The sequence below is a fragment of the Mastacembelus armatus genome, chromosome 4 (assembly GCF_900324485.2).
Source record: "Mastacembelus armatus chromosome 4, fMasArm1.2, whole genome shotgun sequence".
Lineage (NCBI taxonomy): Eukaryota > Metazoa > Chordata > Actinopteri > Synbranchiformes > Mastacembelidae > Mastacembelus > Mastacembelus armatus.
Genome location: NC_046636.1, coordinates 25,883,858 through 25,911,081, shown reverse-complemented (window position 1 = coordinate 25,911,081; position 27,224 = coordinate 25,883,858). Strand labels below are relative to the sequence as shown.

Sequence of the window (27,224 nt, the reverse complement as noted above, 5' to 3'; positions counted from 1 at the left end):
CATAGTTGCCCCAGTCTCTTTTAAAATAACATTTATTTCCAGCATATTCATACAATGTGACAGCACAGCTTGTAACATCTGAAGAGGAACTGACTTGATCCAGCACTTTGTCACAAAATATTTGAGTTGACTAACAAATGAAAAGTCGAATATAGCGCAGCATTTCATATTACCAAATGCAATATATAATACAGGCAGCTGGAAACCAACTAAAAAGAGGTGAGATAAGTGAGATAATACAGAAGGACAACCAAGGAATGAATTTACACATCATTAGTTTAACTTTTACAACAGGAAACAGGGTTAAACTTGGGTAGGCTACATGTTTTAATAACTTAACTTTGCCCCAGTGTGTGAAGGCAAATGCATATTGATTAGCCTGAAAACCTCGATGAGCTTTATAAAAAGACGTAACTGTCCAATAAATTTCTTTTTTACTTTATTTGAAATGGTGCAGAATTAACATAGAAATTTCTAGTAAATGAATGTACCTGTAGTTTTAGCCTTTTGTTCAATTTTTTATTTTGGAAATGTATAAATGTCTTTGCTTTTCTTCTTCCTGTTATTTCATCTGTGGCATCCAAACTTTTGTAAACTAACATAGAAAATTATTTTTGAAAATTACACATAAGTGAGTTTAGTTTTTTTCCCCTCCCTCACACTCTCAGGCCATTTGACTACAAGCCCCATAATCCTATTATATACAGCAGCCCGTTGCCCAAACACATCACAGACTTTCGCCAGAGCATTCAACACTTGTGGCTAACAAATACAATGGAGTGTGTCTCTGTGGTCAGTCCTGCAGCCTCACTGTTTGTCCGGCGTGTTGTTCACCAGGGGCCCGTACAGGCCGCTGGCATAGCCCTGCTCCTTGTGTAGCATTGTCCTGTCTCTTATTAGGTCGCTGAAGGCATAGTCCATCGGGGGTCTGAAGCCCAGAGTGGGCATCAGCCCGGTGGTGGAGTAGGGCGTCATGAACGCCAGTCCCCGGCTGTGCGCAGAATAGGCCAGCCGCAGCGGGTTCAGTCCCAGGGGGGTGCCCAGAGGATAGGTGCCGGGGTCCGCGCCGAAGTGCGGGGCGTTTGGCTGGAGAGGTGAAAACGCAGAGCGGTTACTCAGCGTCATGGCTCCAGGTAACATGGGCCGCGTCGGAGTGGTCGTGGACGCGGTGGACGGCGGGGGCTGCTGTGCGTTTTGAAGCATTCTCTCTGCCGTCCACGTCTCCTCTGGTCCGGCCTTGTTGGGGCCCTGGGCACCGCTGTTGTTGAGGATCTGCTCGATGGCCTGCACCACGTCCTTACCACAGCCCTGCAGGACGAGCTCCAGGACGCTGCGCTTGTGGCTGGGGAACACTCGGGTCAGGATGTCGATGGCGTTCATGTGCCGGGAGGCCGCAGAAGACGGCGAGGGCTCCTGCTCGTCTTTGTCGGTCTCTGAACCGGAATCAGAACCGAGTGAGCTGACGGACCCAGGAGTCTCCTCTCCGTCTTTTATCGGCTTAGACACCGGTGAGCCGATAAACGACTCACTGTCTCCGTTCTCTGACCCCGAGCCTACATGCCGGCCATCCGGGGACGAGATGCCCGGGGCCGAATCACTCTCGGCGGACGCCGGTTTCCCCACAGACTGTTGAGGGGTGGCGGATCCAGACAGCTGACCCTTCGGAAACAGCTCGTACTTCTGGATACTTGAATCTGTTGAGACAAACAGAACATCAGTTTGTAGGATTTGAAACATGCTGAAGGATCATTGTTGCAATGGGCCGCGCGCAAAGACGAATAAGGAGATAAACCTTTATAGTCCACTTAGAACCGCAGCACACAGGCCCTTATTCTAACACTGGGCTCTCAACGTATAAATACACGGACCCTGACAGTATCTTATCCCGTCAGTTGTCCTGTTCAATATAAATGGACATAGTAATAAACCCAGTCTGGGCCTTTATTTATTGGTGCAGCCAATTTTAAATGAGCGCAGTTCATCATTATAGGACTCACTTGCGCCTTTAATCCGCATGTTTTAGGCCAAAGTGTAGTTTTCCGCCTCACTTCTTAACCTGTGTGCCAGAGTGTGTGTGCTGACTCACCTGAGTTGCTCTCGCTGCTGACGGAGCCGAACACCTCGTAGTTTGGACGCGGGGGGATGATGCCGTTGGCGGCGGCCAGGGCGAGTCCCTCCGCCGTGCCGTAGAGCAGCTGCAGCTCTCGGGCTTCGTTTTCCTCCTGAGCCTGCTGCCGCCGAAGCGCCACCTGCGCCGCCATCACTCGCTGCCTCTCGGCGATCAAGGTGCACTTGGCGCACATACAGTCCTTCCAGCGGCAGTACCGCTTGTGGCCCTTCAGCGCGGAGACCACGCCGTGGTTTCTGCAGCGGGCACACTTCGGGGTGCGCGGGTACTTGTCCGCGGCGCGCAGGAGGAGCGGAGGGCCGCGCAGCAGGTTGCCCGCCATGGACACCGGGATGGAGGCTGCTGCAGCCGCCGCCGCCGCTGCCGCCCCGGGGTGCACTTGAGAGGCAGAGGAGACTGTGGGGAGCTCCGGTCTCAGATCCATGTTCCTCACTGATGTAAATAAACTTTCAACTAGAGCGGCGTTATCTGAACGATCTGTTGGAGTTAAACGACGATCACATCTGCTCACTGGTTCTCACCATCTCTGGGCAACAGGTGAAGTCTATCGATTGTCGAAAATCTATGATCGAAACTCTGATGGAAACAGTCCGGGAGTCTGCAGAAGAAGAAGAATTTAAAAATCACGAGAAGATACAGTCGAGTTTAAATCCGAAAAGAGCAGGAGCGGAGAGGAGCGATCATTCCTCCCTGGTCTGAAGTTACAGCTGTCCAGGAGGAGCCGAGGTTGTTACTCGCCGCAGCCTGAGACACTAACTTCCTCCTGAGATTGTCAGTAGATACAGATCCCTCTCTCCCCTCTCTATTGTTGCTCCTACGTTTTCATTAGACAAATTTGACAACAATGTGGCGTCTGTCATTGGCCAAGGGGGAAAGGAGCAATCTGATTGGCTTGCCTCTTTTTTTCAACTGTGTCCACCTGAGTTCTTTTTTCCCAAATAAAAAGTGTTAAGAATCTGAAGGGAGTTCCCGGAAAGCTCAAATCGATGCTGTGTATTTCCAAAAAAAAAAAAAAAGAAAAAGAAAGAAAAAAAAAACGTATTTTATAGATTTAAAACAACAGCACGAGCTATTTCCACATACTGGAGTAAAGCAGCTTCACCACAGCGCAATTAATCGCCAAACATGACACTAAAAAGTGAAATGGCAGACATTAATCGAAGGAGCATCTTCATCCCTTCCTGTGTTATTTCTGACGAGAAATATTCTGTATCATTTGGCGACATGACTGTTGGGATGTGACATCTTCTTCAGTCTAGATGTGTTTAATCTGCTCATTTATTGCCTCAAAATAGATGACGCGTGACTGTAACGCCGCCAGCCTGGAAGGTAAGTATGGTTTATTTTATCGATCGATCCAAGCTCTGTATGTGCAGCGGGTAACTACAGGAAGTGAAGCTGAATAGTTCATTTGCTCACTCGGTTACAGAGAAACTAATGGAGAGTTTAACCCCGGGCAGACTCGTTATAATCACGTCTGCGCGTCGATCCAGTAAATGTAACGACGTCTATTTGACTTTTAATGAATAAATCAGCTCATAGTGTTTCTATTTAAGAGAAACAATGAATGCAGCCTTTCCAATCAGAACGAATGAGCATGGGCTCATGTATTAAATGTGCACGTCAAACCACAGTTTCTCTGTCTTTATTTCCTTTCCCCTTTCGATCCATCGTCACATCGAGGCTGAATCTGCACCATGAAAGTATCTGCTGATGAAAACCTGCTCTGTCTGATACACTTTCAAAACTGCGGAAAAAATTATTGTTGCACTTCCTTCAGTTTTACTCTCATCGGTCCACCGCGCCACGTAACGAAAAAAAAAACAATTACGCGCGTTAACCTTTTCCGTTAATTAGCCTTCGGCTGTTTAACAAACCTCAGATTTTTATGTTTCTCAGTCATTTTCCTCGAAAAAATAATTAACGATTGTTGCTGCGATGCCATCTATTATGAACGTTTATTTTCAGGCTACATGAACATTAAACAAACGGCTGGTTGGATAAACATTTAATATTATTTAGGAATTTCAATCTGATATTTATTCTTAACTCAAAATATGCTATTTTTCTATGTTAAATTATGCAGCATATACAAATGCTATAACCTACCTAAATGATGGATAATAATAATTATTGCTATAATTATACTCAATAACAAAAATGATAACTAATAATACTAATAATTATCACTATTATTATAAATAATAATTACTATTCTTATAGCTAAATAATGCTAATAAAAATAATACCATTTTAATGAAATCAATTAAATCAATAAACACTCTTTATAATGTCCTATTTACCTGAGACAGAAAAAGGTTTTCCCGCGTGTGTGTGTGTGTGTGTGTGTTCCAGCTTCTCATCTTCATTAATTACTTTTCATTCATTCATCAATTTCTGACTCTTAAACGTGAATGAGGTTGCAAAAAAAAACCATTTCCCAGCGTGTCTTCAACAAACTCCACAGTAAGTGTCTCCTTACCAGACTAACCATTACACTGTAATATTTCCACAGATTTAACGGGTCCGCGGCGCGCACGGCTACACCAGGACAACTCGTGCAAAACCACCTGCTTCCTCACCTGTTCACTCAGGAGAAATTTGACGCAGCTATTGGAATTCAGATTAAAAAGTTATAGATGTGTGTGTGTGTTTTTTAATCAACAATTGGCAGTCCCTTGGAGGATGACAACAACCGCCTCACTGAACAACAACTTCTAGGGAAGAAACGGCAGCTCGGTGCGCAGCAGCCCTGCCTCTCTCTCTCCTCCCAGGCTCATTGTTTACTTTCTGAATCACTGTAAGCAAATGCCATCTGTTTCCCTCGCCGCTGTCATCTGCACCTTAATTACCTAGCCAACAGGCTAATAGAGACGATATTAAAACTACATCTTTTTGACATTCAAAGTAATTATCTGCATGGGCGACGATCTCACTCGGATGGAAACTGGCCGCCCTGCGCGCTGGAGGGATAGTTGCAAACTGCAGAGAAGGCCCAGCGCTCAGTGCACAGATTAGGGCGTATGGGTGGATTCAAAATGAAACGCCTGGACTTCTCATTAGTCTGGTTCCTGAGCGCACCGGCCGAGACAAAACAGAGACGTAAAGAAAACATTTAAAGACAATTCAAGTTTCCCTACCGTCACTTCTCTTTACGCACATTTTCCCCAGTTCAGACTGAATGACAGTCACTTGGCCTCGACGTGTTTATTAAGCTATAATTGTCCGTGTGCTGCTTCATATTCATTCACTTTGAAGGGTTTTTATATTCATCTACACCGGCTCTGGTTAAACCATCACCGATTTAATCCGAGTCGCTGCAGGTTCGGGACTATTTATTTATCCGGTTTGGTTGAACCGATAAGTCCATTTATCAAAAATATGCATTATGACAGGGATTAAGTTGACTATTATTCCTCCTGGTCCAATTAAAACTGCCCCCCGCTCGATTAAAAGTGACTGTGAGCACTTAGAGAATCCAACATTCTTTTACCCACTTCATTAGGCCTATGCATCAAAAAAACCACGCCATGCTTTCATTTCTTTCAGGAAGGCTACAGACGAGTGGGTTTTTAACACCCTTTTAAGATCACAACAAAGGCCATGCTTGACCCAACATATGTAGCAGCATGTTTCCGCTGGCCCTGCACCCCCGGTGCGGCTTTCTAGCGGCCTCTCCCACCGCCGCTGCCCCGCCTGCAGCCCGGCTGGACCCGGATCCCCTCCCGCGCTCTCCCGCTGCAGCAGCCGGCTCCGTCACACAGAGGCAGAGGTTAGAGTAGCAGTTAGACAAGAGGCCGTGGAGAAAAGAAACGCACGGGGGTTTTTCACAGAAGTATTTACACGCTTGTCGGGCACACCGAGTAGACCCGGGCTCAGAGACAAGAGGCTGTTAACCTGCCACTTCACACCAGCGCCACTGCGCCGGGAAATGGATCAGGCCAAACGCATTCCTTTAAAGGCAGAGCGAGGGGAGACTTTCTAACCCGCCTTTCATGCTGCCATACAACAGTAACATGTACATTTAGAGTTTGAAATGAACCCCAGGACTTACAGCTTCATATATACGGCTGATTCTAATAATCTTTAAATCATTGATGATGATTTTCTTATGGGGGTCATGGTGTTAATTTATTACACTGCGCTTAAAGACCCACATACACACACACGAGGTTTGTCATTGCAAACATTTATCTTCGATTATACCGGAAGAAACATTCAGGACTAAACCTAAAAAGCAACAGCGACACTAAGACGTGAATTTAACGCACCCCATTAAAAAATAAAGGTCCCGTGTTCAGGTAAAATCACAGGACTATGTTCAGCAAATCGCACTAAACGTCTCAAACGTAAAACTAGTGATGCGTTCACGTGTTAACTCTGTTTTCTGGTTAGATTGGACTAACTTTAAACACTCTAGTGTCATTGGATGTATAATATAATATAATGTCCTGCAGCAGCAGCAGCAGCAGCAGCATTAAATGGCCCTGCACGTCTCTACTTAAAAACATCTCGCCACTGGAGAAGGAACCAAAATTAAATTTAAAAAAAAAAAAGTGTGACTGGTTTGTTTGCAGCCTTAAAGTCACCAAGACAAACATATGGGCTAAATTTCAGCAGAGCTGGAGAGGCACTTGGGCCGAGGAGGCAGAGACAGGTCCCTGAAGCACCACTCCAATAACTAGAATAACACTTATTTGTAAATGGGGGATAAACCTGCCATGGCGTATGAATATTTCAAAGATTTGAAGGGTCTCTCTGTGCCAAAGCTGTTGGCCCCCGCTCAGGCAATCTCTCTCTCTCTCTCTCACACACACACACACACACACACACTCACACTCACACACACACTGAGAAAGAGGGAGAGAAACGCCGTTTGTGTGCCCCTGAGGTAGGTTGGCAGGGATTATCTTTGTTTAATGAATGGGCTACAAGTATTCATCAACATGGCGAGATTATTGGGTTCTCTCACTCTCCCTTCTGCAAGACCTATAACTCCAGAGTGACTGCGTTTGTGTGTGTGTGTGTGAGTGTGTGAGTGTGAGGGAGACAGAGAGAAAAAAGACAGACACAGACCTACACACTGCATCCAATTAAAACGCACTCTCCCCTGCTCTATCCCTCCACATCTGCCTCCTTTTCTCCACCAACGAATGGCCCAGAAAAGAAGGAAGCTCATGAATAGGCGCTCATTGAGATCACAGATGGAGTATGGCTTTCTTTTTGCTAGAAATTTGAGAAACACCATTGTCCCCAATCAAAACTCAATGTGTTCGCCTACAATGGTGCCGGCTTTGAGCACCGCCGCTTCAATTGGCCTTGTTTTTGAAACTTGAAGTGTTCAGCACAAAGACTTGGCCCTCCTAGATGTCACCACCGCTTCCCTTCGGTGTGTGTGTGTGAGTGTGTGTGCGCTCAGAGAGAGAGAGAGAGAGAGAGAGAGAGAGAAACACAATTAATATGAAGCTGTAATTACTCCCCTTCACGCCACTGCACCCATTCAAGACCCCACCGGCCCATTTATTGCTTTATCCCATGCGGCTGATAATCCGAATACCACAGTTTTTTATGAGGCCTCGACGGCTCCGAAGGCTCCGAAGGAACCGGACCATAAATAAACTGAGCAACGAGCCCACAAAGGTTGCGGTGATAAGACATTTTCAGGCAGGAGAAGTCAGTCCAGGAACGAGTTTGGATCCTGTTTGTTTCCATCTGAAGACTCATATATTCATATTTCCGGTGTGTATCAGCACATTAATATTCACTCGTCACCAGGCCGAACAGCTGCGCACAGCTGTGCCAGCACCTCAGTCATTATCTTCGAATAAGGCACCAATTAACGAAAAGCAATAGGTGATTATTACCTATATCAGACCACACCAATATATTAATACGTATTAAAAACTGTACTCATCAACACGCTGATTATTTTTGCTTATTTTGTTTCCATTTCTACTTTATAAATAAAAAAAACGTACTTTTAAAATATTACTTTTTTTTTTTTTTTTTACACTCGATTAAATAGTTTTTTCTATTTTCCATCTGAAACATTATTTTGGAAACGCTGAATAGGATCAATACGTCGCTTATCTGCGGAATATTGATGGATAATTTATGGTTTTATTATGACCTGGTCGCAAAAACAGCGGAATCTGAAAGTTTTCTACTCACACAATATTTGTACGGAAATAAACAAAAATAAAAGTTGGATTTTTTTCTGAAATCATCATCACAGTTTGTTAAGTAACAACGGAACAAACCGCAGTGACGATTAAAAATCAAACTAAATCAAATCAAAATGTCACCACCGCTTCTAAACGCTTCTCGTAAATGTCGTGGCTTCAGTAAAAACATGATGTCAGTTTGTCAATAAATCCGGATTGTTTTAATTTATTTTTTAATCGAATGAGCTGACAACCCACAGGCCTCCTGCCTCCTCGGCAGCTCATCTCTTACTAAAAGAGTTAACCAAATAAAAGTGGATAATGGTGCTGACCTCCACAGGCCATGTGAACTTTGGCTCTTAGGGCCTGACACTCATGCTTATATCCTGTGGGCTATAAAGGGAATAATAAGGAACTAAGGAAGAATCAAATGGGTTGATGTTTTTCCTACTGTGCTGTGTGGGATTTTTCTGTTTGTTGATCGATTGAAGACTTTCTCAGCTTTGAATCTGCAGGGATTCAAACTGCAGCTCTCCTGAAAGTGCTGATGTGGGCGCGCACACACTCTGGCCTTTATAGAATTTAGACGCATTTTAAAACCAGATGTTTAAAATCAAATTCGTTACCAAACAGGTTTTGTTTCTCCGAGATAAAAACCAAAGACTTTCTCTGTCTATTGTGTGTCATTAACAAACAGTACTGTGAACACAGAGCGCCAGAGAGGGAGAGATGACCCTCCTTTTGTGCCCACCCAACAGTTTAAGCTGCATGGATTCTGTTTCTTTGGGCAGGCCCGGCAACTCTGAGAAAGTAAACTTGGATTGACCCTCCAGGTTAGGCCAGTCTGGGATACGAGCAGAGATCCTGTGACTCAGGGAGCCGCCGTGCTCTGAGATTTCAGCGGGTCCCACTTCAAAAGGAGGGAGGAGAGAGCATTTGTGTCAGGAATGTTGTTCCCTCGCTAGTGGGCTGCATTCTTGACCCCGGCGGAGCTGGTTAAACATCACGGACGCTTTCCTCTTTTGTCGTGAAAGAATCAGGAAAGCAACCTGATGTTGCCACCGCAGAATCTGTGTCAGGGCAGGCGGCGGAGTAAGCTCATTACCACACTGGCACTTTCTCATCCCCCTGTGTCAGATTTAAGAGGTGCTGCTCAGAAGACCCCGATGAAGATGTCCTGTCAAAGTCTGACTACTATGTCAAAGAACAGCTCATGTTACCCATCGACGACATCTTCTCCAACGTAAAACTAACATATATAATGTAGTCCAAAGGTTGTTTTTTAATGAAAACAATCTTTTCCAAAAACCCAGGTTAAAGTCCGCACTGTTTTTTTTTTTTTAAATAGTCTAACACCTAAAGAAGATGTCTAATTTATGATACAGTCTGAAAAGAGAAGCTGAAACTACAGAATATTTAACAGTTTTTCTTGAAAACAATGACCTGATTAACTAAACTGTCAGCGGCCTATTTAGATAAAATTAGCAAGAGGAATTTAAAGGGTGTTTGGTGCAATCTGAAACTCAGAATTCAATACATTTTGCTGTCCAGTTAGGCCTTTACATTTCATGTAGTAAATAAAGTATTAGTTTATCTAGTTCTTATCTAGTTCTAGACTCTGACAAAAACCCTGTTACACAACTGTGACGCTTCTCCCCTCACACAGTTAAAAAACCTGATTAGTTCTCCCGGTGAAACAAAAACAACTAATGACAAGTTTGATCAGGTATAAGAGAAGAACATCATCATGTCTCATTGACATTTCCAACCTGATCACCATCAGCAGCTGCAGCCCGATGAGGGAACATGCCCGTGCACATTAGATTCACAGAGCTGCATGATAGAAACTGTAATCTCACACTTGAGAGGAGCTGCACTATGTTCACTGTTCCCCTAGGAAGACACATTCTGACAGCACCGCCCTGTCTGTTGCATGAACGCACCCGGCTTCACACCCTGACCTCGCCCTCGCTCTGAGCTGCACGCCTCTGTGCAGCCAACACGCACACAGACACACACGTTTCTATCTTTGTTAGGACACTTCTTGACATAATGCATTCCCTAGACCAGGGGTGGTGAACTCTGGTGCTCCAGGGCCACTGTCCTGCTTGTTTTCCCAACTATCTCTGCCCTAACTGCTGCTAATGACCTAAATCAGGTGGGTTCAGTCAGAAGCTGGAAGGGCAGGGTTGGTGGGAAAACAAGCAGGACAGTGGCCCCTGAGGACCGTAACTGTCCCACCTCAACCCGAACGTGAAGTTAATTCCAACCCTAAAACCAAATCTTAACCCTCAAACAAGAGTCTGAAAAAGTAATGACCATCCAATGTCCTAACTTGACCAAAATGTCCTCATTTGCATGGGATTATGCTCTAAATGGTCCTAACCCGTTTACTTTTCTCGTGGCCACACTACATTTACTCACATCCATGTCCTGGAGACTGGCCCTGACCTTGACCTAACCCTAACTTTAAACCAGGTTGTCTTTTTAAAAATTAGTGATTCACATGGTTGGGACTTGGATTTTGTTCCCACCTGTCCCAGTGTAAACAGGTTTCAGGCCCCACAGTGTAGCAAAAACACAGTAAACACACATGGACACGATTGTTTTTCTTCCTCTTCTGACTTTACATTCAGGCTTGGCCTGAAAAGGCGTAACACTGAGCATCAGACAGTCAAAAGAAGGCTTCGCCATTGTATCGTATAAATTATCACGATCAAATCACTTAACATAAATATGATAACTAGGATTTTCATCAGGTTGGGAGGTGAGAGAGCGGTAAACACAAACACCTTTAGAGTTTCAGATTAGACTTTCAGTCAGACAGAAACTTACTTGAAGCTTTTCGTCACAGAAAATTCCTTCACCAAATTGGTCACTGTAGCTGCACTAATGTTACCGGTTATGTCTCAGCAGTGAGTGCAGGTTCATCCCTCCACAGTCGGGTCCACGTCTACAGCTTCTCAGTGCCGAGCTCGGAAAAGGCTGAAATTCATCACAATACACTGATTTAATGGACTTAGTCAATGGTATTTAGTGAACTTCTAAATATTAAAACACAGTATCTGCACTTTGCTTACTTGTGGTGCATTTCTTGATTGAAGTATTTTTCTAAAACCTTCACGGCCTGATTTGAAATGCTAGGGGCTTTTTGAGGCTCATGGAAACCTACATTTTATTCAGAAATAAAGTTTTAGGTTTCATGTAACAAATGGTTCGTCTTCACCTTTCATATTAACACATATGACATGTAGTAACCCACACCAGTGACTGAAAACCAGGAGATTTGTGTCACGTCTTGCTTGACAATGCTAGTTAAACAGTTTTTACTAAACGAGACACTGTCGGGATCTGTCCTGCAGCGTTTCTGTCTCTCTCTCAGTGCCTCCAGCAACATCTCTTGTCTGGTCAAACCCTGAGAAGTGCGGCTGGCTGAGCACATTAGGTCGACTCATTCCTCGCGTGAGAAACAAGACAGCCACAGAGAAACTGACGATCACACACTCGCACTCGAGCGTGCTTGTGTAATACACTCGTGTGTGTCACACACAAGGTTTTCGAGGCAGAAGTATAAGTTGCATTACCTGAGATGACTACATGGATCTGGATGAGTTCATATAGTTCATAAGATTATTTAATGACAAGAGATCATTTCACCCACAAGGATTATGTTGAAACCCATTTGGACCTGGACTAAGTCTAAATGAGGTCAAATCATTTAGTCTAGATTAATTTAATCCGGTTCATAATGAAGATTTTAATTACTACGGGGCTAAATTTAGGTCTGATGACCCTCTACCAAAAAGTCAGACTTCAATCCTGCTGTCAGGTAAAGTGATCAACTTCTTTAATCTAAAAAAAAAAAAATAAAAGAATCTGACGTTTATAATTTAATAATGAAACACTCATTTCAGTGTAGTAGGTGCTCAGGGTATAATAGAAGCGGCCCAAAGCTGAACTGTTATCTGTTTCTCCAGCATCACAGATGTCAGATGTCTTATGAAATTCAAATGTCTTCCTTCAAGTAACTAAAATCATTTGAATATTTCAGCATATCAGCTTTTACACCGATCAAAGAGAAAATGAAAACTATAAAAAGATCAACTGAAGGTTAGTAAACACTTGGCACAAATGGAGAGATCCATTAATCTTAGCATCTCTTCAGAAGCTCATTGCTAGAGGGCTGCTTTCTACAGAGCACACAAACACACAATTGTCGTAACGTAGCAGCTGAAAAGAAACTTCAGCGGGTGTTTAAATCTGTATTTAAAGTGGGAGATCACTATGAGAAGCAGAATATCGCATCCTGTCCCTCCCATCTCCGCGGTAAAAGAACAAATGTCAGACACATAATCGATGAAATGGCATTTTGGAGCATCTCATCGAACTAAATCTGTTCTTGGGCTGCTGTGATGTTTTTTCCTGAAGCAGTTTATTTCTGGTCCTTCGCTCTGCTGGGGTTCTCAAACTTTGCCTTTAGCTGACAGAGGAGACCCACTACAGATGGAGGGCTAAGCCTGAGTGATCTCTCCACTGAAGGAAGGAAATTAACTACAGTGTGGCTGAAATTACCAGGTGGCGTGCAAGCGACAATATTAAAACATTTGTTAAGTATGCAGAAGGTCTGATATTTGAAACAGATATGCGACGATTCACACCTCAACTTTTTGATTCTGAAAAAAGTGAAATGGGACAATATAAGCAAACTTGGCATCATATTCGGGTTATTGCGTTTGCACATCAAAATGTTATTTATGAACGTCTTGTTTTGCGCCCACAGCTCCAACATTAAGTACATCAACAGGAACACTGGACATTATGACCTTCAGCAGCCAGTGTTGCAGAACAAACATTATAATTTACTGCTTTTCACTCAGACTTTGGGCTCAGGCGTCTCGCCAGTTAATAGCAAACAACTCTCAAAGCTTATTAAAGACACAGATTTCATAGCTAATCAAATGGCGTCAGATTTTGAGGTTATATAAACCAAAAATGTCAAATACACACGTTTCTGAAGTTGAAGCAATAAACCCTCCTTTATCCCCTGATACTCCCCAGAGGACTGCTATGATAAAGAAATGAATACTGATTCCTTTGGAATAGACACAGGCCCTTCATAACACACATTCGCAGAACCGACGTTTAAGCCACTTTAACAGGGCAAAGGGTTTTTGTAAGTGCTGTGACGTTTTCCAAGAGATTTTCGGGAGAGACAAATTGATGTTCATATTCATATATTTTATATAATGTTTATCAAACTAAAACTAATAAAGCATCAAACTTAAGGAGGGTCAAAAGAAAAAAATAAAACTGAGCAACCCATTGGCCTGTGGAGCAGTAGATGTTAAAACCATGGGAGGGCGGAGCCTGAGGAGGCAGAGCAGATGCTGCAGGTGTTCCTCACGTCCCATCCCCAGCCAGGCAGACAGCGGATGGAGGGGTGCAGGGGTGGAAGATGGGGCAGGGTGGGGGTTAGAAGTGGAACATGGGGAAGGTTGAGGGGGTAAATACAGGTGGAGATGGAGCAGCCCAAACTTCTGCAGGGCAACATCTCTCTTCTTGCTGTTTATTTTATTTTTTAGCATTTTTTTAAATTTCAAACACAAAAACCATGTTCTAAAAAAAAGCAGCCTTGGTGTGATGAACGTGGAGACATAAGGGGAACAAGTCGATGTTTGTTTTTTTTTTGTTGTTTTTCCTGTGACAAACATTTGTCTGCTCAGTCTCTCAATGCTGCAACTGTACTGCGTTTGCGCTGTGGGGAAAAAAACATGACACAGCAGTTGGGGAAGTGAAGTTGAGACACGGCAGGTTTAGGGGGAGGTGAAGGTTTGGCTGTGTGCTTGTGATCGTCTTTACTCCTCTGTGCAACACGTGTACACCAGGCATTTATGTACCACGACCAGGCCGAGGGCAGAGAAGCTTACTTGCACTTGAGTGCCACTGGATGTGCATGCCAGTGTGTTTATGTACGTCTGTGTAGGTGTAGGTGTAGGTGTGTGTGTAGGTATGTGTGTGTACTGTAGGCCCAGACTGGGGGGAGGGGGAGGGGCATGATTGATTTCTGACTAGTGTGTGTCCAGCCAGTTCATCAGTCAGTCAGTCCTCTCTGCCATCAGAGGGCCAGTTCCTACTCTTTAGCCTCCAGGAAGAGCGTCTCCTGTGGAAACAGCTTGGCCTCCAGTAGAGTTGACCCTGGGTCCAACTGGGTGATCTTAGAGGAGACAGGGTCGGGGGACAACAGAAGGAAAGTGTTAGACCGTCACTGACAAAATCATGTAACGTTAGAAAGGCAGATAATGATTGTTTTCATTACCGGCTGATATGACTGTTCTTTCAATTAACTGATAAATCCTAGTAAAACTGTGGAAAATATTCATCACAATTTCCCAGATTGTAAAATGTCATCTTCAACTTGCTTTAGTCCAACTAACACGCCATTTCCTAGTAAACCTTCTGTCAGTGAAATTACATTTTTAGATTTATCCATATCAGTGGGAACATGGTCTCAGTCATACTGAAATCACACTCTGACCATCTTTCCGCCTGCTGCCTTTCCGTCATTAGTGCAGGGTTTAATGTGTACCTGTAGGAGAGTGTGTACGGTGTGTATTATTCTAACATCAGGTTTTAGAAGTCTAGGCTGTAATCTGAGCAGCTAGAGCTTTGTTTCCTTAAGAGGACCATCGGGTTTGTTTTCTTAAAAAGGATCCAATCGTGAGCAAAGTGATGAAGGTTACAGCACAGCAGAGACTGTGAATGTGTTATAAAGGTTTTGTGGGATCTGAGAATAGATGGTTAGAGAGGCGAACTGTGTGTTTTGATGGCTGGTAATCACTAAACTCAGCTGTGACAAAAGGTCAAAGAGGAGAGAAACATTTATCTGTGTTCATTACTCAGCACAACAGTTATTGTCTAAAAGCAGAGGAATAATTCAGTGCCACCCACAACGAAGCTGATTGAGTTAGGTTTTGTTTTTAAACAGGACAATCTGACTCACTCTCTGATACCCTCCACCCCTGTGGGCCTCTTAGCTTATGTGAGCTAATCACCAGAGGGGTTGTGTTACATTGGGCCAATCTAACACCTGGGCTGAATGGGTGAGGTGGTGTGACACCGAGATGTGTCCAGGGCTTATCTGATGACTGCTGCATCAGCCCTCTGATTAGAGCTCCTATTCTAACCTCACAGTGGGATAATTAAGCAGCTCCCCGTACCTCTGAAGAAGGTCGGAGGGCAAATCCAAGCGCAGTAAAGCTTTGACCTCACAACAAGCAGAGTGATGAGTCTGAGGGCGACTATTGCAGGGAGAGAAAGGTGAACTCTGACCATAAACTGGGCCTACCGTCACCCTTCTGCTGTATATAGGACAAGTGTCTCATTAGTCTTATCAGTGTCATAACATATAATCCTAATCCTTGAGCTATAAACAAGAGATAAGCTTCAACTTATAAACCTCTACTCTTGTATGCACTTTGAACAATCTCAAACCTGCATGCTAAGAAACACTGAGTCTATGCCAGCGAATTAGGAATTTCATTTGGAGACAGAAAACAGTGATATGAGTAACCCACAAAATACTTAAAACACACTATAAACCTGCGTTAGCTGCAAAATCTGCAAAACTACAGGGTGTTTGCGAATTCTCAGGAAACGGTGAGAAAAGAAGGCAAGTAAATTAGAGGAAGGCGAGGAGGCCATATCAGCATCAGACAACCTATCCATCTCCCAAGGGTGTTTGGAAATGTCACACCATGTGCACATCAGCGGTCTTTGACTCCACGTCTTTCATCTTCTTGTCCTCATTTCAACATGTCATTTAGACTCTTGACTTCTCAGCGGGGTCCTGTGGTGTTCGGCACAGGCAGGGAGGGGCTGCCACATCACCCTTATGCCCCTCACCTAGTCAGCCGCCTCATAGCACAGCGGGGAGCGAGACGCCATGAAGAGAGGTAAAATGGTATATGTGCGTTTTCACGAGTGTGTGTGTGTGTGTGTGTGTGTGTTTGCTGCAAACATATTCCATCCCAGCGGTGGAGAAAACGACCAACAGTGCTGCTGCCTTCTTTTTCCCACCTCGGGAGCAGCGTGTCGCAAATGGCTGCCATGCTAATGAACCTGACAGGCTGTTATGACACCACAGCATCAGGTAGGAGTAAATGAGGCTTTGGGGTGGAGCAGGTGTGTGTGTAGTTGTGTGTCTGTGGGCAACCTATAAGCGTGTGTGTGGATGTGCGTGCTCCAAAGGAAGGTGGGATGAGAGTCTGTGCTCGTAGTGCACCAGGGAGAGATGACAGGGGAGAGCAGCATCTGACTCTGAAAAAGAAAGTAGGGAAACAAGATGCCACACTGACACAGGAGACGGGCGCCATCGGTGATTGTTTACATTGTTATCCAATTAACAGACCATAAGCATGGAGGCATCTGTCAACAAACAAAGCTGTTGTTTTTCCTCTGCTCTGCCTAAGCCATATTCTCTCCTCCTGTGCCTACACAGCCTTGCATACATTCATACATACATACATACATAAGACAGACACAATCTAGCTCTCTGCTTTGCAGTTTGTTTTTAACCTTGAGTCAATATAATTTTTATCGGCCCATTTAGATCAAATCAATCAGCTGAATTAGAGAGCTGTCTGTCTAATTTATAAGACGAGATTAATTTCTAAAGGTTTTTATCCAACTAAATGTCATTTGTGGGAAAGCAGAGGTTTTCCAGTTGTTAATTAAAAACACATAAAGGAAGAGAATAAAAACTGAAGTGAACTCTGTCTGTCTGTCTGAAGCTAAATCTAAAGAGATAATACAATATCTGGAAGCTCATCGTTAAAAAGCCTAATTTTAAAACTGGACCAAACAAAAGACAGATGGTGCATCTCGGCAATCTTTGATATTTTATCTTTCTTTCCTTATGAAAAATTGTATGACAAAATAATCAGCTAATATCAACCCCATGTATTTGGCATTATCAAGCAGCAGATTTCACCATAGTTAAAAACCACATAATTAGCACTTAATGTGAAGTTTAAAATAAATACCACAATTGTAAGTCACTTGATTCAAATGAGAAAAAACCAAACACACTGATAACAGAGGAGGCGACACTAAGCAACGCTCAGCCGTGAAAGAAAAGAAAGGGAAAATAAACACAGGCCCTCAAGATGTCCGTTTCCAACATAATCAAACGTGCAGCTGAAATAACGCATTTTTAATGAAGCCATTACAGGCCCTACTATGTTAATTAAAACCAAATAACTTGTCTGTTTTAAACTAGTGTTGTCAAGTGTTTATTTGGCCAATTACAAAAGCAGTGGGAGATCATTATCTGCTGCCAGGAGCGTTGACAGCACGTAGCGCCGGGGCGTGAACAGAAAAGACGAGAGCAGAATACGGTCCTTCAAAGGGAGAAATACGCCGCACAGACTGGACCGAGGGCGGAGGGGGATGGAGTACTAAGGGGGAAAAAACAGAAAAATGTAGAATGGAGGAAAAAATAAATGGAAGGAAATCATGGGAGAGATATTAAAGACAGACTAGGGTAAAAAAAAAAAAAAAGAAAGGGATTGGGGCAAGTGAGGATGCAGATGCAGAAGGATACAAAGGCTGCAGAGCAAAACAAATGTGTAATTGCAAGGGACACGGACCATGTGAGCAGGGAGGTACAGAGACAGGGAGGGAAGGAAAGAGGAGGGAAAAGCGAGACAGAGGGAGGGAAAGCTGAAAGAAAGAGGAGAAGGAGGCTGAGATCCTTAGGGTAAAAGCCAAAGACACACTTTTAACGATTCCGTCTCTGCTTCAAGCAACAATCTGTGTTTGATATTCTTTTCCAGAAAATAGTTCAAAAGCCTAGTTAAATATCAAAAGACATGTAACAGTAAGAAAACACATTTGAAGAGGTGGACAGGGGGCTCGACTTTAAGACGACAGCAACACACTGTCCTGTGTATCATGTCTAGGTTCAGAGACGAAGCCACACAGCTCTAATGGGTTTAAGTGATCCAGACAGAACATTATAAGAACAGTCCTGAGGAACAAACTGAATGAAACTACTTTTAAAATAAACTCCTGCAGTTCCTCTGTCAGATAGCGGGAGAAGAAAAACAAATACACCAGCACAACAGATGTAAAATCTATTTTAGTCCAGCTCACAGCTTCTTCTGTGCCACTGTTTATTTTTTCTGCATCTCAGGTTTTGTCTAAGAATCATTTGGACAAAGCTCTGACAGAGCTGGAAGAAGGATTAAGAGAAGGTGAAAGAGACTACAGTATCACTGTGAGAAAAATAATAGCCTGGTTTGACAGTGTTTGGGTGTCTATGAGCGGCCAGGCAGGAAGACCGGATTGCCGATTATTATACCGGCAGTCTAAATACGTTCACCGTGAGCTGACAGAAGAAAACCTCATTCCTTTCAGCTGCGGTTCCTGCTCGGCATGTATCAGCGAAAAAGAAGGAAATTCTTGAATGAAAAGCTGAAAACTGAAACACTAAAAGTCTCCCCCCTTCCTCAAACTCGCTGACAGTCATAGAAATGGAGAAAGGGTTAGTTCCCTGAGCACGGCTAAGCCTAGTACAAATGATGCCAGTGTAAGGCCTGCTGTAGCGCTGAAGAGATAAGCCACTGATACCAAATGTTGAGGAAGAGACTGAGTCCAAAAATTGCAGACTAATAGACACTTATTGGCTAAGCTACAGGAAGGTGGAAACTGGTTCTGACGTTTTGTTTCGAGTGTCAAGAGATGATGAACAAATGGGAGTTTGTCACCAGATGTATAGATTGACAATACAGCCGTTTCTCCTGATCAATAGTGTTGCAGTTTTAGCCAAATATATTTGATACAACTTCAGTTAATGTTCTCAAGTTGGATTGAGTGGATCCACTAATTCATGTTACAGTGGAATGAATGGAAATTAAATAAAGCAGGCTGACGAGGAGGGAAATAGCAAAAGAAAGAGTGACACTGCACAAAGCCGCAGAAAACTAGAAAAGGGAAAGAAGGTTTCAACAGTTGTGCAGTATTACAAATGCAATAGTGGTCTATCCTCTATCCTCTGATCCTGGCAGAGCAACAGTGAGAGCGTCTGGACGGGATGGAGGCTTTCTATGCACCCTCTCATTTAATTACAACACAGAGCTGCAGGATTAGACAGGGGCCTGTGTTCACAGCCTCATACTGGCACTAACACTGAGCTGCTTCACTCCTCTCTTTCCTCAAATCTCTCGCCTTTCTGTTTTCTGGAATTATCTCCCATCTTCTTCTTTTTAATATCTTCCCCACTTGTCTTCTCTATCCTTTTCTCTTTCAGACTGTTTCTCTGAATAAATCTTTTCTTTGTTTAAGCTTTTGTCTTCTCTGTTCTCTTTTCGCCTACTTCTGCAGTCACCATCCTCTTCTCGCTTCTCTACCCCTCTAATCCTCCCATCCTGTTTTTGCCGGAATTTCATCTGCGATGCAGACACATCTTTATCTCTGTCTCAAACACATGTTTACTCTTGATTATAAAGAGACAACTGTGAATCCTTTAAGTGACAAAGTTGTGAGTGGGGCATGTGTTTGCTTGAAAATATTTGTGCATGTGTTGAAGTGTGTGATTGTGACGAAATGACGAGTGTGAGCTACGCGTTAATGTGTGTGTTAGTTTGAGGTGTTTGTGCCCCAGGAGTCTCTACAGACTACGATGGCACACTGCCTGGGCAAGCCTACACACACACACACACACACACACACACACACCTCTATACAACCACCACCACCCACCCACCCCTCCACATGCACTCCTCTCTTGATTAATGGAAATCTCATTTTTGTTTCCAGCAGCATGGCTAATTAAACTGGTAGTTAAAACAGTGCTCATTAGCTTGCTACTGCAGAGCATGGCGACCAAGCCCTCTAATGACTGGCTGTAGGTGACTGAGTGCTGCCGGGCGTCAGCAGAAGAGCCATAGAGAATAGTACAGTTAGTGCTGACAACTGTATCCTAACACAGTCATAGTGTACTGTAATCACAACGGACTGATACTAATTAATAATAATACGTGTGTGAGGGTGGATGGATAAACAGTCGGCTTAACTTGCCCCATCACAGGTACGGGTAAACAAAGGCAATGACGCTGCACTGGTGCTGTTGCAGCACACACTCAAGACAATAATGACAAAAAGCAAGAAAAACTAAATCATCAATCAGCTACAACAGACTGTCCCCGCTGCTCTCTGCTCACAGCTGTCGACTGAGCCTCAGCCCTGGCACAACAAAAGCCAATTACAGCTGTGGATATCTCCAGCAGAGATGTTAGCTGTGACTGAGAACATTTCATAACCTGCTGCTACTCTTCTGCAGTAAGGACAAATTTTGTGCTTGTTTGCGTGGGCAGACGGCTGTTTTGAAGGACAGCACAAAACCAAGACAACAGGACAGTAATATAATTTAACTCCCATCCTGGTAAAAAAATCTTTACCTCTCCACTTGTGAATTTAACAGATATCTTGGTCTGAGTATTTTCACTGCACTGGTAAATGTAGAAGAAGAGGAAGAATGTGCGTCTTCCTGTAGGAGAGGAGTACTCACATTTCTACGAGGGAAGGTGGTGAGGAGCTTGAACTCATCAGAGGGGTAACCCTTGGAGGCCACAAAATCAAAGAGAACCTGGAGCTTACAGCTGCCCAGAAAACGCCTTTCCAAAAACTCGCCACTCGGTGTGCGAATTCGCAGTTTGCTGATTTGCTCTCCTGACTCCTCGTCGGGCTCTGGAGGTAGAGCCTGCTCCAAAGACAAGCGAATAGCCTGAAAGAAAAGCGTGCAACAGCATTTTGGTCAGTAAAGCATATTCACAATTTGGGAAACACTTTATGTCTTGAAACAAGGCCAGATTTCCATTGTTCCATTGTTGATTTGCCTCAAGAAATCATATAAATCATTCCAAATACAACCTGAGGACTCCTCCAATTATTGTAAATATATACATTTTATTTTTTTCACAAAACGATGCAAATTATATTCTCCATCAGAACATACTACAACACAGATAATAGCCCTCAATATTTTAGGACATGAAGGACACCCGGGTACTCTTCCATCAAGTTTCAAAAGTGCAATTATTTCTCCCCTCAAAAAGCCTTGATCTGAGCTGCCCAGGTAATTTCAGACCCAGCACAAATTTATCCTTTCTTGCACTATCTGCTTGTCTACATCTAAATAGTCTATTTCAGCCTTTTCAATCTGCCTTTTGCAGCTCTCATTCCATGGAAACCGCTTTTACCAAGTCAACTAACCTGGACAGCAACAGTGCATCAGTCCTGCTAGACTTGAGCACAGCTTCTGACACAACTGATCATAAAGTAATCCTAACCTATCTTGAAAAAAACTTTATGGTACAAGGGGCCCTGCTCCATTACTTCACCAATTAAACTCTCATAACTCGAGACATTACATGGCATCCCACAGGGTTTGGTTCGAGGTCCTCTACACATTTCAGACATTGGCAAAGTTATGGAAATATAAACGGAGAGTTAAATACTGATTTTCATTGGTATGCTGATGACATTCAATAATACATACCACTTATAATTACTGATCTAAATTAAGTTTGTTAGAACTATGCTGAACTAAGTTTTCTACAACTGGTTGTATCTGCTAAGATTTATCTTCAGAACATTGCCTCTTTCAAACATGGCTGATTTTAAAGTCCTACTACTAGTTTATACGATCATAGACAGTATAGCTCTGTCTTATCTTTCTGACCATCTCTTCCCATATCAGCTACCTGTCCCCTTCACTCTTTAAATGCAAATCTCCTGGTTATTCCCCAGATAAAGAAAAAAAAAAAATCATCTGGGTTTGCACCTTCTCCTACCAAGACCCTTTGGAATGCACTCCATTTGGAAATCAGGACAGCCAACTCAACTGAGTCTTTTATATCTAAGCCTAAAACATATTTTTATTCTTATTTAATTAACTGGTTTTTATTACAACACTTCTTAAATCAGTAATTGCCTTTGTGCCTCTCGTCTAATATTGCCGTTTTAATTGTTTGTATTTTCATTCTTGCTAGATTTTTTAAAAACTGTAATGTATCTTGAGACATTTGTGAAACACTCTCTAAATAAAATGACTGGTGCGTTGTCTCATTTTCCAGGGTGCTCCACGATGCTGACTAAATGCAGAGATATTTCCATACAGGTGCAGATGAGATGCAGCTGTCTTTACTGGTTCTGCAGGTCTATCTGCGTTGCAGAATCCCTATTACTTATTTACCTGGATTTTCTATGATTATTTAAAAGTACATTCGTGAGCAGTTTACAAAAACCAGGAGTGCCTCTCTGACTAATAGATTTTCCTCATTTAGTATGCACATTTAAAGCAACATAATAATAAGAATTTTAAAAAGGTTATATAGGGTCCTCTACAATAAATGAAAAATCATTTAATAAAGTGTAATTATACAAACTTCAATTTCTGTTTGTATAGTAAATTTAAACCAAAGACTGGAAGTGATGAAGATACAGCACAGTATCCAAACATGTATGAAAGACAAGCCCAGAAGTTGCTCTCAGAGTCTGATTGCAGCACCGTGGCCTCACATTAATTAAAGGATTTTCTTGTCCTGAGAAAGTTATTAAATTAGTTGTCCTGTGTCTCACCCTGTTCCCTAAAGCCTGGAGTAGCTCAGAACGTTGCCAAGTAGCATTTCAGTACATTACAAACAGTCCCATGAATTCCTCTTTCATGCCGTCTTATTGTTGTTCAGCCAAAATTTGAGGCTGAGCCTGTTGACTGTCTATGACAGATAGTTTAAATCTTTGTTTTACGTGAGCAGATATGTTGTTCTTCAGACAGAACATTTGATAATATGATAACACAGAGTGAGTGTGACATCTAAAAACAAAGATAACCATCAACCTGTCATGTTGCGCAGCAAAGCTAATCAACTCTCCTGTGTTACAAAAAAAAAACAAAAAAAACACACTTCAGCCGCTCCCTCGAGCCTCCTTCTTCTTTCTGCTCCTGCCCCTGGCCCCCCCCCCAGCTTGTTGTTCCTGTTTGGCCAGTCGGGGAGCATATGCTGTGACAACACGCTCCGGCTTTATTTACACACCATAATGCAATTATATTTCATAAGAGTCTACAACAGTAGCTCATTAGCAGCTTCTGGTGTTGGGTGGGCAGGGTAGGGCGCGTGCCGCTCCGCCATCAGCTCCCTCAGGTATAAGAGGTGATGCTGACTGAGTTAAAGGGGCCCCCAGGGGCAAACCAACACATACACACACACACACAAATAACAGATAGGAGTGTGTGTGTTGGACATACAAATGCAGACAGACAGTCAACCACAAACACAAGCATAAACTCCCACAGAAGTGAGAGGTAGTATCCCGAAGGAAACCACAGGACACACGTCTGGTCGAGCCTCAGGCCCGGGCTGCTCCACACAAAGAAGAAGAAGCATCTATCCATTCATTTACCCACCTCTCCTGCCCGACTCAGCTAACCACAGAAAGCAAACAGATGACAGGTGGGGGTGGGGACCGGTGCACCTGACAGTCACACAACTGTATGCTAAGACCCCCTGAAGAAGGTAAATAGTAATGTCAACCGGCACATGCAGACGGAGAACATACACACTGCAGAGCTGCCCTCTGAATTCACCAGCACTTCTCATCTCCACCTCAGCTTCATCACCCAGTTCTTTGCACAATGGCACAAAATCTCAGAGAAAGCGTTCCCCCTAGCATTGTCCTCTCTCTGGTGGCAGCTTATGTTTTTGTTGTGTCTGTAGTTGCTGTCGTAGGCTGCATTAGGTTACTATCTCATAAGACTCAAGTGAAAATTGTAAACAACAAAAACAATAAAAAGTTATCAAGCAGTGAAAGGTGAAAACAAACATTGTGGGTTCTTGAGTTCCTCTTTAAAGCTGGAGTCCAGTGTGGCAAAGTTTAGATACCAAAACATTTGTTGCTCTGACAAATTAACTAATTAAAAGCAGTCGCATCTTTGCAGTGTGTTCACAATAACTGTGTGGATTAAAATCAGTCACTCCATATTAGAAGGGATAGTAAAGTAAATGGTAAATGACAGCAATAGAATAATCAATGAAGCACAATAATTGATCAACTTGAAACTGCTTAAGTATTTTCTTCCTGGCTTATTAGAGCAACATAAACATGAGAAGTAACTGAGCTGCTGTACCCATGTCCCATTTCAGGACCTGGTTAAAGAGTTAAGAAACTCAAGCTGCCATTGTCAGGATGCAGCAGCTGAATATCTAGATTGTAGCATAAGCACAACACTATTGTGTTTTTACAGGAGACACCATGGAAACGATGCTGCCTGGGCACAGAAAATTCATATAAGAAGGCGACTCAAGGCCCGAGTGGCTATTGTTGTTTAAAATACACAAGAGAGCATACAGTTTGGTTAGTGGACTACAGTGATATAATTAAGAAGGCCTGGCCCAGGGCTCTTTTGTTGTTGTCTGTTTAACTTAAGTGACAAATCACCTGAGCGGACCGGGTCACCCAATACCTCTCAGGGCCCTGAGGCTCACTGCTGTTGAGTAAACAACAATCAGCGAGGACTACACTATATTACAATAGACCGTATTACAACATTGGTGCCATCCTCACAGTCAATTATTGTTTTTCCTGCATGCGTGACAGTGTGTCTGCCTGTGTGTATGTCCCCTCTTCACATACAATAATTGTGCTCAAGTGAATATGCGTGTTTGCTTAGGTTGTGTGCGTTTGTGCACAAGCCTGTGTGCCTGACTTGTCTTTTGTTCGGTTAGGTTTTATTATGAGGTTGTATGCTATACCAATGTCAAGCAGTTAAACAGAACAATAACTGTGTGTATGTGAGGTGACATTAACAGGGAAAGGCTTCACTGTAATTAGGATATTTCATTTTTGCCTCTTCACCCACACTACACACGCTCCACTGACTGGCAGGCTTCCCCAAAACCACAATCTAATTGACTCATTATTCCAAAGTGAGAGCAAGATAGAGAGGGAAAAAAAAAAAAACAATGGCAAAACATATCAGTCATGCACAGATAATGATGAAATAATAATTTAAGTAATTTCCATAATGTGAATAAAATGTGTTCTTCTCACCTCCTTCTCCTCCTCCTGTTCCTTTCTTATCTGTTCAAGGCGAACTTGTTCAGCCTCTTCTCTCTCTTGGGCTTCTCTCTAAAAATGACAAAAGTAATAACATAAATAGTGAACTAACAACAGACCCCAAATCAAACCAAGTGACATACAACTTAATATTTGCAAAATGCGACTAAACTGAAGCACTGTTCTGTATAATTGCATACTAACTGGCTAACAAGGCTGTGTCAGGTCAACAGTGACTCGCAGCTACGACAGGCTGCTTTGTTTGCACACTGGATCAAAACTACAACACCAAGTGTGCATCCTTACGTAGAGCTGGATGATGAAATAATTATTAGCACAGCAAATATTATTTCGAATCTTGCAATAAGGAAACAAAGATGATGCATATTTCCATCCATCCATTATTTACTGCTTATCTTTCAGGGGTCGTGTGGGACTGGAGTTATAATCCCAGCTCTTACTGGGTGAGAGTTCGATGAATATTTAAAATAAAATTTAAAGAACAGAACTGGCGTGCTTGTGCTATTTTTGGTTAACTATATGTACTGTTTAATACACTACAGAGTATAGTACTACAGTAAGAGTGGAGTACTCCTAAAAGAAAAAAAAAAAAACAGTACAGGAAAATTCGCTGTTTCAAGCTCTTGGTTTTGATTAAAAACCATTGCCTGGAACTGGCATACACGTTAGGAAACTACAGAAATACCAGCATCACAAGAAGACCACTTGTTTTGTTTTATAGAGTACCTTCTTACGATCAGCCTCTAAAGACAGGCGGTAGGCCTCATCCTGTTCTCTCTTCACCATTTCTCTTGCCTCACGCTCGTCCTGCGTGGAGGGAAGGAGAAAGAAAGTGGAGCCCATTAAGTAACAACATAATACAGGTTACACAGGGATATAACATCGAAGCTGAGACGCCGGGTGTGGGAGCTGGAAAAAACAAACAAGCAAAGGAAAATGCAGCATGTCAAGTGTGGTTACGTACAAACACCAGGTATGAAAGAGTAGCATCAGAGGGGAATTCATTGTGACTGAGCTGTCATTTACCAGAGCCTGGGCCTCTTTTATGTTTCCTCATCTCAGTTTCACTGTCCCTTTCTCTTTCATTCGCTTAGCCTCTCTTTTCCTGTTTGTACAGAGGGAAGGGGACAGGAGGCCTTTCTCTTTCTACCTGCTGTGGCTACAAAGTGCTGTATAAAGACTGGGACTAAATACGAGTGTTCATTGTGTTAACGGTGTACTGCCATTAGTTTTGTGTTTTCTGAAGGCCCATGCTGGGTGCCAGCCTGGATATGGCAAAGTAAGCTTATTGTGATGATCAGCAGACTACTGTGCAGCTAAGCAAAGGATACATTTGTGCTTTGGGCCCACACAATAGAGGAACCTTGAAAAGAAACTGTAAAAGAATGGCAGACAGGGACAAAAACATCAAAAGTGGCTAGTATTAATAGACTGGCCCTGAGGCACGCAAACAAGTCACAGTGGTTCCTGTTTGACCACTCACATTTTGTACAGTCGTAACATGTCAAGTGCTTTGACTGCCCCAAAGTGCACCAGAGACAAGAAGCAAAATGTTAACTTGCCATCAATCAGCTCTAAAACAATGTGATTTCTAAAACCTTATCTTTGAAGGCATTTTACACATCTATATTGCCGCTACTGATCAAGTTGACTGGATATGTGCTGTCTTCTCCTGTGTTAGTGGCCAGAAGTCAGAAATACAAGCTACAGAACTTTGCTCACAGATAAACAACGGAAAGAGTTGCAAAAAGCAAGACAAGACAATTATGATTTTATATTTATGATTATTTATGTTG

General features: G+C 43.0%; 2 protein-coding genes across 2 annotated transcripts in view; both read right to left on the bottom strand.

Moving 5' to 3' along the window:
• Window positions 1–16: 16 nt before the first annotated feature.
• On the bottom strand, window positions 17–4,246 carry dmrta2 (DMRT-like family A2). Its single transcript, XM_026305071.2, has 2 exons — window positions 2,087–4,246; window positions 17–1,694 (listed from the first exon to the last, which is right to left on the bottom strand). Exons 1-2 carry the CDS (start codon window positions 2,550–2,552, stop codon window positions 808–810), a joined length of 1,353 nt encoding a protein of 450 aa, XP_026160856.1. The 5' UTR covers window positions 2,553–4,246; the 3' UTR covers window positions 17–807.
• Window positions 4,247–12,990: 8,744 nt separating this feature from the next.
• Window positions 12,991–27,224, bottom strand: part of faf1 (Fas (TNFRSF6) associated factor 1) — a 55,473-nt gene continuing 41,239 nt past the window's right edge. Inside the window, exons 16-19 of the mRNA XM_026305338.1 lie at window positions 26,155–26,235; window positions 25,402–25,479; window positions 20,861–21,076; window positions 12,991–14,506 (exon numbers count right to left, since the gene is read on the bottom strand). Of these exons, the coding sequence (XP_026161123.1) occupies window positions 14,423–14,506; window positions 20,861–21,076; window positions 25,402–25,479; window positions 26,155–26,235 (459 nt within the window). The 3' untranslated portion in view covers window positions 12,991–14,422. The remainder of the gene's footprint in view (window positions 14,507–20,860; window positions 21,077–25,401; window positions 25,480–26,154; window positions 26,236–27,224) is intronic.